The 17,559-nt window shown below is 36.0% G+C and overlaps 1 protein-coding gene across 4 annotated transcripts in view; it reads left to right on the top strand.

Annotated features, from left to right (window-relative positions):
• Positions 1-17,559, top strand: part of CTNNA3 (catenin alpha 3) — a 515,833-nt gene that overhangs the window by 349,441 nt on the left and 148,833 nt on the right. For all 4 annotated transcript variants that reach the window (XM_068416489.1, XM_068416488.1, XM_068416490.1 and 1 more), the window contains one exon: positions 7,481-7,637. In XM_068416489.1, the coding sequence (XP_068272590.1) occupies positions 7,481-7,637 (157 nt within the window). The remainder of the gene's footprint in view (positions 1-7,480; positions 7,638-17,559) is intronic.

Below are 17,559 nucleotides of genomic sequence, written 5' to 3' on the forward strand. Positions count from 1 at the left end.
TCTACAGAGGCAGGATTAAAAGAATATCAATGGCATAGAAATCTGTAGGTGATCGAAAGGCTGTTTACAGATGTTGACAGAAGTGAGATAAATGGATGCCTGACAATTCAATTATAAATAAGAGGGGGCTTAAAATATAAATCATGAAATCATACACAGTTACACTTAGACTGTAATTACATGTAGACTTACATTACTAATCTCCCAGATGAGTAAAATAATTTGAGAATATTTATTCCCAAACAAAGCTATAGGTGTTACTGTTTTGATTTGATTGCTAAACCATGTTATCCTGGGGTGACCTTCTTCAGCTTCAGCTCCTTCAACTTCACTGTATTAGCTTACACTAGGGCAGAATTGACCCTTCTTTTCTTGGAGGTAAATTTCTCTAGCATCTTTGAGAATTACTTGACTGAATTTGGCTCTGCTGTTACTGTGTCAAGTTGATGGATCTGCCCACTTAATTTTGTTGGAAATTCATCTGCTGGCGGTGCAGATGAATGTGAAGCTGGGCGGCCAGCTCCTATTCAACTGCAAAAAAAGATGATCACCAAACAAAACCCAAGCAATTAATTAAGACTTTTTCTTGATTTGGTTAGAGACACTAACGGTTTTCAGTATTCATAATATCCTTATATTTTATTTCCAATAAATTTCTAGTTTTCCTCTGCCGTAGTCACTGCCATATCAGACCTTTGCCCTTGCTTTTTTCCTTGTTTTATTTAATTAAAACACTGATCAAAGTATCCTCTTGTAATGTTACTCCAAACCTGCTGTACACGTCTCATTCTTCTGTTGTCTGCTTTTGGCTGACCTTAAGCTGGATGGCTGGCCCTTACCTTAAGGCACCACCTCACTGGACATTGCTCCCCCCTCCCTTGTGTGACAGGGTAGATGTCTGTTGGCCTCCATTTTGTTATTTCTAAAAGAAAGGAGTAACTGTCCTATAGTCTAAGGCTACCCCATGAATGCTGTTTGTTTGGGGTTTTTTGGTTGTTTTTTTTTTTTTCCATTTTGACCCGTTATGCGTGGGAGTAGCTCCCTGAAAGCTACATGTACTGTGTATGCCTCAAATCTCATTTTAGCTTATCTGTATTTTTGTGTAGTCATCAGCTGTTCAGAAGCTAGTTAGTAGAAGGTATGTAGGATTATCTTATTATTGTCATCATTTTGCTCTATCCTCAAGCTTCCCTCAGCTTGTGTAATCTTCTGTTACTGCTGTGTTAACTTCTTGAGACTGGCTTTCATTTAATGGACTGTGTAGAGTGTGGTTTCTCCTGTACTGGATGAGGACATATGTATGTTACTGCAGTACAAGTAATAATAATAAATGTTGTCCTCAGCTAACTTGTGCTTAGAAGTGCAAGGAGGTATTTGAAAACTGTTAATTTAGCTCCTGGCGGTATGCCCAAGCAGCAGAGCAGGAGGAGTAACAACTTTCTGGTAATGTTTACCTGAACTGTGAGATTTGTAGTGCAGAAATACAACACTTGGGACAACATTTGGGGAAAAAGTAATGGTAGGTAATGATGGAATTAGAACAGCTTAAATGTGCTGTAATAAGATAAAGGCTATATTTAATTGGCCAGCAACAAATTACAACCCTGTTTTTAGATAAGGTAGCAGTGATGAAACTGTGACTTCAGATGAGTTTTATTTTCATTGTTTCTTGAGGTCAGTTCAGATAATGATAAATTTATACTATAAATGATAATTGGAGTGAGGTAGAAAAGCTAAGCTCCATGGTGCCTAAGAAGTTGGCTAAAACTTTTCCAGCTTGGTCTCTTGTTGGTAAGAATGTGAGAGCCCTGGTGTGAAGTATGTGGGGTTTCTTTCTTGATTTTTCGTCTTTTCATAGGAAAAGAGGATTTTACTTGTGTGATAACATATCTGTTCAAGTTTCTTAGACCATATTGAGAATACCCCAGTCTAAATCATCCATGGTGTGGATTTTGGTTTTTCTGGGCTTTTTTTATATGTGCATGCCACTGGTGGCTTCACAATTTTTGGTAATTTCTAGTTATATTTTGTTCTGAACCTCAAAATATTAGTGATGTTCAAGTATTTAAAAGGATTTTGAACACATACATCATATCAGTTATTAATAAAAACCAGATAAAGCTTCTTGCCAAGTTTTTAATTTTTCTAAAATCAAGTAAAAAAACCCAGATAACATGATTCAAAGAAAGAACACGAGGCAGATGTTACTGAACAGCATTGTATTGACCAAAATGGTGAAGGTAGCATTCTCATTGTTAGTGTACCAGCATACACTGGTCTATTAAGGTGTCTTGCAAAGTCTTTTTTATGGCTTTTTCCAGGACCAATGTGCAATTTGAACTGTTTCTTCGTTTTTTAGAAAGTGGAAGATAACTTGGAACATATTTTGTTGGGGATGTTGGTTTTATTCTTCTGCTTCTCTTCCTCTACTTTTTAATTCTCTCCCATTTATTTGTGTACACTGATGTTGTCCTGTTGTTACATCTCACATTTTCTGGGTATAATTTTGGAATAGTTACAAGCACCCAACATTAAGAATGTTGCTTGCTTCATAAATTCTTGTTCTGCATTTTTACTGAAATTCTTTTTCTCCTGACGTATTGTGTAGTGGCTGATGTAAGGTAGAGTAGGACAAATTACATAAGTGTAAATGGTTATCAGTATGGCTTGTACCTTTGAAAAAACAAACACTGAGTCTTGTCTCAAGGACAAAGGAAACACACTTTTCTACTAATTCCTAAAATGGTTAAACTGCTAATACTGCTTTAAAAAATATATGGAATTACACTGTTACTATACTGAATTTTCTGTTTGTGTATTCTAAACTTCATACAGAAGGAGCATCACAGGAAGCATTGCCTGTCAACCAAAGAAGTTTGTGCACTGAGCTGAAGCTTGGTAGGGTTGCTTTGTTCCACAGAAGTTTCTGTGAGGAGCTGAAGGATGTGATATGTATTGTCACCAGAAGTGATACTCCTGAAGTACCAAGTGCAGAATTGGTTTAAAAACGAGGTCTGTGTGCAAGTCTTGACTCACCATGTTTTCTTCCTCATTTTCCATGTCTGGAAGTTAAAATTAGTCATTAATGAGGATGCCTTGTTCCTCTAGTCTATACTTAGGAGGATAGTGTTTAGGAACAGAAAACTCAGTATGTTCTAAAGGGGCTAAAGGGTATTAGTGCAGACCCTTTCCTTATTTAGTTTGTTTATTTGTGCATGTGTGGGATTTTTTTATTACGGTTGTACCAAGTCACTTGGAATAGCCACAATCTGCAGTTCCTTACAGATAGGAAATAAAGTTGTCTTAGCAAATATAAACTTCTTGCTGCTGAAGCACCTTCAATCCAGCAGAAACCTTAAGCAATGGACTCCATCACCACAGGTTCTGAGGCATGTGGTAATAAAATTGAAAAGGTGATCTGAAACATAGTTCATAAACTGCTTACAGTTGCATCTTTTGAATTTTAAGCATTTGTTTTGATAAAAAAGGAAGTAATTTCTATTACTGGTGAAATTGGAAGTCAGTTGAGACTGGCTTTAGCATAGTATGTTATTGCCTGTGTTGAAGTATTTGTTCAAAGTGTGTGTTTAGTGCCAAAGGTAGTACTGTAACAGAGGAAAACGCTGAACGCTTATCTTTATAAAAATGAACCCTAATAAGCTCGTAAATTCCCTGCTTTAACTCTTCACAAAAAAAAAATCTGTGCTTGCAGAGCCTTCAGTGGGAGCAATGTACATAAATGGAAATTTAAGCCTTCAGTAGCTTGAGTGGTCTGTTGACTTACTTGAGAAGCCAGAAGCAATTGGCCATGAAAGCATGAATAAATGTCTGCAGGAAGAGACCTTTGTTTCCAAAGAAGTGATGCTGTGAATGAACAGTGCATGTGGGAATGTAGGCGGAGGGTTTATTATGGTAGTTTTTTTATGCCTGGGAGATAGGCACCTTTGATAGTGTCTTTGCATAGGGCTTCAGAGTCCCTGGTGACTCGTTTTAACACCTGCATTCTGATGAGGTGTAAATGATCAGCCTTTTAATCTGTGTCAGCATTGGTGTGCTATTGCTGTTCTTCAAATGTTAGAAATGATGCGTGATTTTAGGAGCGCTCCAAGATGGACTCAACATTCATTTGAGAGAGCTGCTCTTCTCGTCTCCCTGGAAGTTATGATGATTCTCTCCTGCATTTTATTGGAGGAGAGAACGTTATTTATAAACTAAAATATAAGGCACCTTCTGTGCATCCAGTATTTTAACCGTATATGTTTCCTGGCAGTTACATTTTAAAACAATAAATGAGAGTGAGGAATTGGGATTGTGTTTTTCACAAAAGAGACATAAATGGTGTGCCTGCTTTTAGGGGTAGGATCATACACCATCTAGACAGATTTGCTGACGGGTGATACACCTGATAAATGCTTTTGCTACAGATTTTGTAGATCTGGAGTATGAATAAAATAAAATTGTATAACACATAATGAAGGGGCTATATTGAAAGGATGCCTGAAGACTATGGGGAACACTCTGTGCTTAGTACAAACCAATTTGTAATCCGAAAAGGAGAAAGACTCGCTAGTTCTAAGTCCTTACTGGGCCTGGCTAGAGTGGCGTTCTGTCACCTGCTTATAACATTTACTATTTTAAAAATGAGTGGCTCTGTTTTAAGGTTAATTCCTAAATCAGACTTCTTCTAAATGAGCCTTTAGACTCCATTATGTGTGTGCTGTATGACTTGTGAGCTGGGCTTTTTTAAAAAATGGTTTTGTAGGCAAACTGCTGAAACCATAGCCAGTGGTGATGGATTTTGAGATGCTTTTGATTTTTATTTTTTATTCTTTTTTTTTTTTTTTATTTCAGAGAGTATTCTATGTTATCAGAGGTGCAAATCAAGTGATGATGATTATTATTATTATCATCAGATATTTTTAAAACAACAGCTGTGCAGCTTTAAGAAAAATACTGATCAGACTCAGGCCTTTCAGACTGTTAATTGCTCAACTGTTGAACACTTCTTTCCTATAACATGCAATTTTTGCATTTAATCAGAATTAGCTTGATTCTTTACTTTTGGTTCTTTGCTAAAATTTTAAATTCTTTTCTAAATATGGGTAGTTTGCATGTTCTTTAAGGTAGCCGCATGGTGCTATGCTGTATATATGAAGGCAAAATTCATTGTCAAAAAGCTGAAAGTAATGAATTAAATAATTTGGATATTAGTAATCTAGAAAATGGGAAAGATGGCAACTTCAGCTCTATTCAGTGTATTTTGTGGTTTCTGCGTAGCTTAGCAGATGTTTTGTCAAAATAGGAAGAGTTTGTGGTGTAGATAGCCACTAATTCAGTAGTAATTCTGAGACAATGTGACTCCTGATTGGTTACATTCAGACAACAATTAAACCATGTTTAAATGTATTTATTATGTCATTATTTAAAATTAAGTAACAACTTTATGATAATTCTGTTCCTGTTTTACGAAAATATGTAGTAAATCATTCTGGTATGTTGGTGCTATTTTATGCAACACATGATGTTAATAATGTAGCCTTCTTCAGCAGTTAGTGTGCTTGATATTTTAAGCAAATTACTGGTTTTACGTGTTAGAGATTTGAAAGTAAATGGAGAGCTTTTTGCCTGCAGAAAGTTGATTTAGTGTTTATTTCATTGGTTTGGGGTTTTTGTTGTGTTCCTTTTTTGAGTTTTTCCCTTCCTGCAATTTAAATATTCTTCTTTGCTTTTCCTGATGCACATGGAGTAGTTTATTCATTTAATCTATGCAGCTACTCTATTTCTCTTCAGTCTGTCTCCTTCTCTAGACTGACGAGTTTTTTCAGTCTTTTCTCACAGTTCTGTGTTTTTAAAATCTATGATGATGATGATATTGATGCTGTTCTGTCTTCAGTGGGAGAGAAACTCTTTGTCTTCATAGAAGTATGGTGCTCCAAAATGGATAGGGTATATTCCACTTAAAAAATTTAATCGTGTAAAAGTAGAGCGAAGCACTTGCCTCATGGTTTTTCAGGTATTTCTTCTGTTTATGCTTCTGAAGACTTGATTTCCCTGACAGTACCTGATTTTTTGCAACCACTTGGCATGGTGGACTTGCATTTATTGAGTGATGCACAGTAAATGCGTTCTTAAAATTGCATTGTTTGCTGCTACCTGTCCAGTTGGTCACAGTTCTGAATTTATTTTGCCTATTGGGAATGTTTGTTTCTTTCTGGAGAGTAGGATGCTTTTATATTTGTACTTATGGGGCAGAATTCTATTTTTTAGATCACTTGTGGAGTTAGTGAAGACATCTTATCCTTTTCTTCATTGTAGTTTCATCCTCTCCTACTTCAGCTGCCTGGTAAAGTAATAAGCATGTAGTCTGTTCTTCCTTATCAAAATCATTAGTAAAAAGACTCAATGCCAGCAGTATTCTTGTGAAAGCCTAATTCTGTATGTTCCTTCATTATGAGAACACAAATACTGGTAAGTCATTTATTTAAATTTCACCAGCTGTGTAAGTTCATGTGGTATGTAAAAATACCAGCCAAACAAAACAGACTACAAACTTAGCTTATGACCCAGAATAGGGTCAAGAGGATTGATACTATTGTGAAGAAACATCAGATGAATTTAGGATGAGGAATTTCCTAGTTCTTACTCTGGTGCAATGACTTCCATTTTCCCCTTGATAAACAAACAATATTGGGAAGGGAAAAAAATGTTAGTATAAGGTTAATGTTCAGCTTCTACCTGGGATCTGTATTAGTTTAATTTATATAATGTTTATAGATATAAAATCAACAAAATCTGTATTAGCATCCCCTGCCCCCCCTTGCTAAGTAACTGATTGAAGAGGTATCTGTAGAAGTAATCACTTCGGGATCCAATATTTCCATCTTAGTGTTTTCTGGGAGAGATGGAATCTCCCCTCTTCATGTGAACATAGTTCCTATTTTTAAGCCTAACTGATTTAGAAATAAGTCTGCTGCTTTCAGAAAGCTGTAGTATGTGTTATGTCCCATGCCACTGATTCTAAAAGAGAGATCTGTTGTGCTGGCAAAACTTTCCACTTTTACATGACAGAGGCTGATAACATCTCTTCTACCGAAGATACTCCATAATAAGCTCTGTGGTAACAGTTGTTAGAGAGTTTAAACTAAAAACTGGTGTGTGTCGTACCGATGTGTGCCTTATGTAAGTAAAAACATCCTGATATCTTGCAAACTGGAATTGTATGAATTATCTAACTAAAAATAAAACGTTGGGATTTTTACTATCCTAGTCAATTAGTTGTCTTAAGTTATGAAGCTAAAATGGAAGTTAGCCTAAGCAACATCTGATTGGTATTCATGTGGACAACAGAAACAAAACCTGAGCAATGCTTTTGCTTAGAGAACAGAAACGCTGCGCAGCAATTTTAAGTAAAATGTAACATTTTATTTCTGAAGACGTAATTATTTAGATGTTGGGTTTTGTGGTTTTTTTTTTGGTACAGGTTATTAATGCTGCTTTAGCTCTTGCTGCCAGACCAAAAAGTCAAGTTGTGAAAAATAACATGGAGATGTATAGGAGCACATGGGAGAATCACATCCATGTTCTTACTGAAGCTGTGGATGATATAACAAGTATTGATGACTTTCTTGCTGTATCAGGTATGATAATTTTCAGAATCTGATTATTCTTTTATATGCTTTGAAAACTTTCTAATAACATTTCAAAAGGAAACCAATGGAAGATTAGTTTGTGTAAGGTTTTGTGAAGCTGTTGTATCTGTTTAAAATGTCCCTGCACACTAGGTGTTTCTATTCTGCACAACATATAGCTGAGTAGAAGTTATTTGAGCAGATTGTAGGTGCGTGAAGCAGAGTGGCTATGTTACAGTGGATATGTTTATCCATCCTCACAGGTTCGCTTAGCTCTAAGTTTCAAAATCCTCTCTGCAGCTGTGAGAAGTCTCCTTCCAGAAAAGGAAGCGCATATCAGTGTGCATACGCATAAAACAGGCGATTCTCACAATATCCTGTGTTCCAGTTACTGTGGAACTTAGTTCCACAGGAATTACTCTGGAACTGACGCATGTGGGTTACTTTTTCAAGTTGATATATTTAAAAACACCTCATAAACCAAAAAGATGCACCGTACCATTTACAAAAATTTCAGTTTAAAATATTTGTCAAGCAAAGCGTACTTATAAAACTCTTCACTGAAGAGACCTTTGAGAGCAGTAAATGGTGTTTACTGAAGCAGTGTCTTCAACATTTAAATAGAAGATGGAAAACAGTTGTTTTACTTCTTGCAGTTTAAAGCTCCCAAATCTATGTTTTTCACTTCTCTTAAGTTAGTGTAACATGGACAAGAAGGAATAACTTGTGTCATCTTAATTAAATGTGGTTTAACTTTAGTGTTTCCTTATGGGCAGTGGGCCCTGAGCTGGCCCATTTTCTCTGGGCATTTCCATTGGGCTTAATTCCATTTGTTGGGATAATTTGATTTATGCAGCAATATAGAACGTGAATAGTTCTGCAGATGCCAGTAGTTTGAAACCATTGTAAGTGAAGTCAGAACTAAGTTCGTTCTCCCAAATTATTCTTTGCTCATTAAACACGAGAATGGACTCTTGTCTAAAAGGGAACTTAGCTTGGATATTCATTGTTCTAAAGCTTACTTGTATTTCTTCAAAAATACCACCTTTACTGTGGTAACAGGAAGCTGCTGGACTGGATTCCCCGTAACTGAGTGGTGTGTTTTCTTGTGATCAGGATGTGGATATTACAGTGCAAAAACTATAAGCAGCGATGGCTGCTCAGGCCCTGTCTGGGCCTGCCAGTTCTGGATACAAACCTTTCCTCAGAGCATGGATGTTCTTGCTTTGCAGTGATCAGTTGGTGTACCTACGAAGTGATTTAGGTCTGAATGTAGAAGAATTTAGTGCGCACAGTAGAAGTTGGTTTTTCATTGAGCTACTCTCCTATGCGTGTCTTGGCATCTTAGTACCGAAACACGTAACCAGAGGATTTCCACCACCCCGCCTTGTGTAAGTTAGCCTTTAATGGAAGCCAGTCATGAACTGTCCTATTTTTTATAGGGTCTGGGAGGCTGCAAATCTTTCCTTTTGTCTGAAACTGAAATTTCTGCAGGTATTACTAGAGTTGTTAATCAAGGGAAGAATCAAGTAAATTGCTAATGGATTAAACACATGAATCTCTTCAATGTACTATGAAATTGGAGTTTTAAAATTCTTCTTTCAAATTCATTGAGCTAAACGTTTCTTTTTAACTATACAACTGTGATTTGTTAAAGTGGCACATTTCAGATATTTTCAGATATTTCCTTGGCTTGAAGAATTAAGTTAGATATTCCAATAATAATTGAGGAGGAAAAAAAATATGTCATCGGGCAGATGCTTTTTTCAGAGTAGACTCCTAGCTTTCTGGTGTATTTTACATTCTTTGAGCACAGTTGAATGCTTGACAGTATTTCACAGTAAGTAAAGGCAGAAACTGTAACTTAAGTAGCAGTGATCTGTAGGCCTACATATCATGAGGTCCAAAAAAGTAAACATTTGTTATTTGCTCTAAACCATGTGTAGAACATCTTCTGTAAGCTTTGGTAGAAGCTTTTGGCACATGTTAAATTAATTTGTTCAACTTCAAGTGTCATGCTTGTTCTTACGTGATCTGCTGAGTATATGTTTCCTTATGGCAGTGTTACATACTTACTTTGAGAAGATTTTTTTATTAGCTCATGTACAAGAACTAATTATTAAGACTAATGATAAGGAATGGTGCAAGCTACTCTCTGTCTACTCCTCAGTGTATTAGTACCATTACTGGGTTTTCAGAGAGCAAAACACTCCTATATTGCTGTGTCTAAATAGAAAAGTTAAATGTCCGCTTGTGGTGTTGCTGAAACAAAATGTGTGCGTACAGGAAAATTGTGTCTCTCCCATTGTGATACATGTACTTTTCTGATGTAGCACTGGGGGAGGGGAGAATTCTGTGGCAGATCAAAAATGGGTAAATTTATGAGCTTTTGAGTTAGGGATATTTTAGTTTTGCTTTTTTTTTTTTAAAAAAAAAAAAAGAAAAGTGCTAATTAATGACATTTATTGTATGTGCTAGTAATGGTATTATTTTCCTAAGAGTATTGGTCTCTCATTTTCAGATTAACCTGTCCTCATGAACTGGATTTTTTTTTGTTTCAGTTGTGTTTTATTCTTTATATTTATTTGTATGTGATACTGTGTTGAAAGGAAAACTAGAACTACGGAAAACAGAAAAGATATTAAATCAGGTCTTTACAAGTGAAAAAGACGTCTGCACATAGCCAGTTTAAATGAGGGTCTGTTCCTTATAAAGGAAAGCAAGAGCTAATGAATTGTATAGAAAATGTCATTGCAATTATGAAACATAAAATATGATACCGTTGTTCATAGATCTGTTGTACCTCCTATGAACAGAGAATCAGTCTCAGCTTATCAGTTTTGGATAGTTAATTTATGCAAGGAAGAATGTAGGTATTAATCTTTATAACCCATTGGCATTAAGTTTAAAAAATAGTCATTCATTCATCATGATGATGTGAAGTTTTTCGATTCCTGTAAGTAAAATGAAATGTGCTATTGCATTTGATGCATGAATTTCCAGGAAACTAGTTTTGATATGCTTGTAATTTTGTTGATGTTGGTAAATCTGAAGTTTTATCCTCAGCTCTGCTCTTGTAAACTGACTCTTCAGTGTCTCTTTCATGATACAATTAGGCTGAAAACATAGTTTGTGATGTTAATTTTCTAATGTTGATTCTTCTGTGTTATTTTAATACCCTTTATTCAAAATTACATGAATAAACCTTTTGGATATAGATGGAAAAACTGAAATGTCAGTATTTTCTTTGTTTGTATGTACATTTTCCTCTCCTGATGATGGTGTGTAATTGCAATCACTTGTTAATTGCAATTGTAAAGTATTTTAACATTATTCTGTGTTAGAAAGCCAGTAAGAGAAGTGTTACATCTTTTACTCTTAAGGGTTAACTCAAATTCCACAAGGATTATAGGTAAGAAAAGCATCAAGTGTGTTTATATGTACAAAATTCTCAGGACCTGTGATTTTCCTTTCTGTTGTCTTCTTGAAGAGCTTGATTGTCAGACCCCTATGGTGCTTTTCTACGCTCTTCTCAGTGTCCTTGCCCAAACTATGATTATTTCATCTACTGAACCTTCTCTCCAGCCTTCCATGCTTTCAAGAATTTTGGTCTGTCATATTTATCATATCACTATGCTTAAGTCCTTGTTATATTAGCTCCTCTTTTGCCAGATTTGAAGTTTTATATTTTCATAAAAACATATCCTTAATCTCTTTTCTAATCACTCCTCATGGATGGATAAATGCTCTTCTTCTTTATGTACTGTATGCAAATAACATATACCCTTTCCTGTTGTGTTCTTGGTGTAATGGTGTCTCCACTCTCTGCCCTTTCAAATACCTCCTTAAAATACAATTTGTCCAAAATGCATTTTGACTCTTCTAATCTCGTCAACGTTTTAAATTGAACAATTTTTTTTTAAAGGTAAGTGAATTCCAAGTAATGGGTAATAAGTCATTAGACTTTGAGATGGTTTTGTCTGATTTCCAGTTTGTTGTTTCTCTACCAGAAATTCTGTTACTTCCATTTTACCTAATGGAGTGATAGTGAGTGGAATGACTTAAATGTTTACCTTAGGTAAGGGTTTTTGTAACTCCCCTGTGCAATTTCCACTGCTAAGCTGATAGTGGTAAATGTAGATGTCTGCAGATCCATCTTCAGTAGATTCCAGAGAAGATGTAGTATTGTTCACATTTTTAGTATCGTGATCAGAAAAATATGATGCAAGGTATACAGAGGTGCCCCTCAGTTCAACTCTGTCCTGGTTTTGCAGGGATAAAATTTATAGAATCAATTTTCTGTTACATTTGGTTTCAGTTTGTGGCCAGCTGTGCTATGGTGATCAAGGCCATTAGCAGTAAGCCAGGGCAGCTGCCCCAGGCTGGCCCACAGGTGTGTTCTGTAACATTAACCTCACATTCACTATAAATGGGAAGGCTGCTGGGGAGGGGTGGGGCTCTTTTGCTCTGCTCTTCTCTCCTCAATGGTTACTATCCCTGGAGGGACTTGCCACCACTTGATGAGCTAAGTATAATTTTGTGTCTTTTGTATTAGTATTGATAGTGGTTTTCTTATTTTATTAAATCTATTTACATTTGAACCCATGATTCTCCTTCCTTTTCCCAATTCACTTTTGCAGCTGGGGAGGGGTCTTACTCGATAGAACAACTGGTTATTGTTTAGCCCTGGCTGTGGGCTAAATGTAGACAAACTCCTTACAGAAATTGAATGGAACTGTCTTGAATAGATAGATAAAGACTTCTGAGACTGCTAAGGAAGTTTTGTGATAGGACTAAAGATCATTCAGGCGTACTTGAGAAGGCAAAAGGAAATAATTTTTTAACTGAAGAATTGACACGAATCAGCTACTGCTGGCAAGGGGGAGAACAGTCAAGTTCACCTTCGTATTATAATCTTGTGCTACTGTGGTGTACAGAATTTCAGAAGAGGTCTAGGGAAACAGTTATCCCTCTGAATGGAATTGAGAAAAGGAATTCTCTAAAAATCTGAAATCGTGCAGGATAGAAATGTGTTTCCAGTGTCTTAATCCTTCCCTTGGAATCTAAGAATATGTTAAGTCTTCCCAAGTGTAATGTGATACAGTGAGATGCCACAGTGTTAGAACAGAAGTTGCCTTTTAGTGTAAACCTGTGCCATCAGAAACTACTTTTAATTCATGGAAAGTGGCAAAAGACAGGACGTTATCATAAAACTGTTGGAAAAAGCAGTTTTCATGGGTCCAAATGGTCTTATGGCCCCAACAAAAACAAGAGCTAAGGGGCCACATGTTTTACTGCCATAGTCTTATAGCTTTTATTTGATTTCAGTGAAGCTTCCTCGGTTAAACACTAGCAGAAATAGTGAAAAAGAAACTTACCTTATGTTGTTTTTCCAAAGGCCCAGTTCTAAGGAAGTAATTTACTGATAACACAGAGGGAGCAAATAGGCAGCTTCACTTCTTTCCTAACATTACAGTTTCAGATCTGAAGCCCCTGCTGCTGCTGCAGTTTCTATGCTTGGAAGAGATATTTAATAGTTGATTAGGAAGCAGAGTGCCAGGTGAACTTTGTTAACATGTAGTGTAGCATGTATAAAATGGCAAAATAGAATAGAATCAAAGAATAAAAGACATTAGAAGAGAACTGTGGAGAATATCTACTAAAGCATCTTGCACAGAGCAGGTAAAATTTCAAATCTCCTACAGAAATTTCATTTGAAACTTCTTCAGTTGTATGTGATCCAAATCTTGTTTTTTCTTTGGACTTAATTATTAATGTACAGCAAAGCTTAAGCAATGCAACACTTAAGCAGTTATTCATCTACTGCAGTAATAGCTAAAAAAAGTCTACTTGACCATTCCATTCTCTCAGTTGCATCACTTGAAAGAATGCAATTCATCTGAGTCAGAGCAACTAAAGTAGATTCATGTAAATTTGTGTTCCTGTATGTATACACACACACTTACACATAACTCTGTATATTTGAGCTCTGTGAATTATTGCACAGCTTTTCTAAGCTGATTATACTGACTGGAGTTAGGACTTTCTGGGTGGATGCCCTGTGCTAATGCAGTAGTTGTATTGTGGTGAAAATTACGATGTATGTAAGTCAGAAAGCATACCCTTTCTTATAGTAGAAAAGGCTTTACATAAGTATTTCATTTGTAATTGTTTGCTTAAAATTATTTACTAAACTGAGCAACTGAAAGTTATAGGAGCACACCATTATTTGATACAAAAATAACTGCAATTAGCATTATTGTAAAGCTCTTTTTGTTTCCAAGTATTTCAGTACATTAAATAGACATTAAGTAGATGGAAAGCAAAAACTTTGTTACATTATTTACATAACAACATATTTCAAAATATTTTGACCATATATTGATATTTCAGAATTTGCTTCAGAAAAAGTAGGCCACATTCTCACTTAAGAATGTAGTCACCTGTTTTTGCTGAAATGCATGTGATTTTGGAAGCTCTGAAATGCCCATGTGATTATCCTTCCCCTTCTTGTGTTTCAGTCTGGTATTGCTGAAGCACTGTGGAGGGGAAAAAACCCAGTGCTTTATTATTTCTGTGTAGTACTAAAACAGAGTAGCTGAAAACTTTTGTAAGAGCTCCCTGGCAGAAACCTCCTGGATCAGTAGACTCATTGTTGACTGAATTTCATAGCAGCTCAATTTGTGTTTGGTAATTTTCTTCTCTAAGCTGTCTTGGTTTTTAAGTGCTATTTTTATTTTTTTACATCCTTTGGAAGAGCTGTGTGAGATAGACTTCATGTCTCAACTCTGCCTGCCTGCGTTGTCTATGTTTCTTGTAGGCTTTCTGTTAATTACTGTTGTACGATTGGTTGAAGAAGTTTGCTGATACAAGTTTGGTACAGTTATTTCCTCTCTTCTTCCACTAGACTCATGAGCACAATAGATTTCACTAAGCAGTTCTGTTAGTCTTAACCAAAGTTTACCCTTAAGAGAACTTAAGTTAGGGAGTCATAGTCTTTTCGTATAGTTCCCTCTGATTTAAAATCAAGCTAGTCTTTGTCATGAATCACAACTTCTGTTCTTAACAAAAGCAATTCTTAAATAGGTGATTTTTTTGACAAAATCTGGTGAGCATTTATTTTTTCAGTCTACAGCTGAATGCATTTGCTAAGCTTAATTTAATGTCCTTTTTTTTTTTTTTCTTCCATTCTCATTGGACAGAGATATGCTCATTTATAGATATTTGGGAGAGCATCGCTTGTTCTCCTGGATGATTCAGTCTTTTTCTCCTGAATACAGAAGCTGTTTGTTGAGATTGGACTAACATGAAACTTTATGGATTCTCCCCTTGATCTTCCAGTCTGATGTATTTTCTGTTGGGAGCTAGGTTTCTAATAACTTTTGAAGTTTGTTTTTTCAAATCTGTAGCAGATCCTTAGCGTTATCCAGTCTCACACAGTAAAAGTAGATATTTCCTATACTCCAAAATTACTTTATATCAGTTGGATTTTTTAAAAAATTATGCTATCCTTTTAGTTCCTGTGACTTTTCACATCCCTAACATACAATTATATGCAAGTACATTTCCCATTTTTATAATATTCTCTGAATATCACACATTCTTCCTTATCTCTGCCCTGTAGTAGTTACTCTGCTGTTGAACTGTTGTTCTTCATTATCTGTATAAACGTACTCTTAAGAAATAACTTTCTGCTGCCTGTCCTTTTAATCTCATCATACTAATTTATCCAGGATTGTGTCATAGTCTACTCAGTCCTCCTTTTTTCTTTTTTTTCCTGAGATCTCAAATCATCTGAAACAATAATTTATACTAGCCATTGCAGTCTGAGGATGGAAACAGGCCAAGATGTGAAGGGGTTTCTAACATCTTTTTGTTACATTTGAAGGAAAGAGAAAGTTGTTGTGTTTTTTTTTTTTTAGTATAAAACCCCTTTTTCTTGTATGACAGAGAAGCAGCAAACTTCAAGGTGAAAATAGCTTAGGATTTAACTTATGTTAATTGGTGATGTTTTGAGAGAAGGGTGCTGAGCATCAGAGGTAATGAACATAATTCACCCTGTCCTGCTCTGTGCATTCTGTCTGCTAACCAGAGGTCATGGTTCTTTTAGGACCTGAGTGATGACTCACACTAATAGTCACAGAGCAGCAACGAAGCTGGCATCCAAACTAGAACTGCGGTCATTGTTCCAGCTTCAGGCATTCTTCTGCTGGTGGCTGGAGGGGCGAGAGGGAAGGAGGTGTTAAAGCATGAATTATTCTTTGTGTTGAGGTCCTGTTGTGCTGGAATCATACGGAATGATTTCTTCATTTTTTTTGATATATATATCAGTTATTTCATAATTGCAGGAATTGTTAAATAATGAAGGTCCATAGATAAGTTGGTCATGCAGTAGAGCAACATTGTACAATAAACAAGTTAGTTAAGGGAAAACAACTTACCTGTTCACAGTGTTCATTTCTGATGTGTATTCATTAGCAAATTCTGAAATTGTTTTGTGCTTGCTTTGTTTATCTGGAATGGCTGAGGCATGTTGATTTTCTTTTATGTAGTAGCTGATGTTTTTTTTCCCAGGTTAATCCCCAGGTAAAAAGAACTGCTTGCTGCCCCATTGGTTTGAATTGGGTGACAAATTCTGAATGGGAGACAACTGGAAGGAGAATGGAGATCAGATATGATAGGTTTTGTAGCTGTGTATATATCACGTCTTCCTGACAAAATATAGGTTCTTATTCTCATGGCATCATCTCTCCTTCACTGCACTAAATCAGCGTCTGGAAACAGACTGTATTTGTGCGCTCTTTGCGCCATTACTAGAGAATACATCGTATGTGTTAGACCTAGTATTTTTATCCTTTGCAAACTCTTAACTTGTACAACTAATTATTGCAATATACTGATGACAACAGTGTACTGAATTGTGATACTAACCTTGCCAAATACTTTGGAAATCAATGTTCCCTCTGATCTCTGCTTTGGTGATTGGGATTTTTGCACGTAAAAAATTGCTACAGGTATGAGCTTAGACATGGCAAGAGCTCTTTATAGAAGTGCCATTTATAATTAAAGTCATTCTAAATATGTAGATAGGGGCAAACGGTAGAACATTCAGAAGTGCTGAAACGATCTCGAAAGTTTAGTGGAAGAGAGTCCCTACATTGTCTAGATGCCTTTTGAAAAATATTACTCCAACTCTGTAAAATCCTGTTCACCCTTTTTTTTTTCCTCGTATTCTACTGGAAATTTTGGATGCACTGGGAAATTTATTTAATGCCAACTACTGAAATTCAGTTAAATTTTTTGAAAGGTTATATCCAGTGTTGTAGCATTTCAAAGTTTAGAAACCATTTGATGTTATTTCTTCTCATTTTATTCCTAAAACTCTTCACTTCCATAGTACTGTGCACTTCCACTGAAAATTTCCCATTTCTTTCCCCTCCCACCCCAAAATATTCTAATTTCTTCCCCTTGAATTTTAACTTCTAAAACTTCTAGGATCTCTTTCCTCCTTACATGCCTATTCTCATTTAAAAAAACAAAAACAAAAACAAAAAACAAACCCCCAAAAATGGGTACACACAAAAAAACTTCTGCAGCACTTTAATACATTGCAGGTAAGGCTGTAAAACTTTAATGCTTCATCTGCTAATTTAGTGGAACCACTTGCAAACAGAAACAGTGTATGACATATGACGTTGCATTTTTTTCAGATGCACTTTATTCTGTTGTGGTTTTATGCAGTGATTTAGGAATGTATGTTAGCTTTCATCTTTCTGAACACTTACACTAAGCCTGCATTAAGAAAGGTGCTAGTCGGAGGTTATTGCAGTTCAAGTACTTCCCCAGGTAGAACTTTTTATGCTTTACTAGTCGCTTGTTCTTTGCCAAGATAGACAGTTGTTTTAAACCACATATAAAGTGTTGGATGTCA

This window comes from Nyctibius grandis, chromosome 20, assembly GCF_013368605.1.
Source record: "Nyctibius grandis isolate bNycGra1 chromosome 20, bNycGra1.pri, whole genome shotgun sequence".
Taxonomy (NCBI): Eukaryota; Metazoa; Chordata; class Aves; order Nyctibiiformes; family Nyctibiidae; genus Nyctibius; species Nyctibius grandis.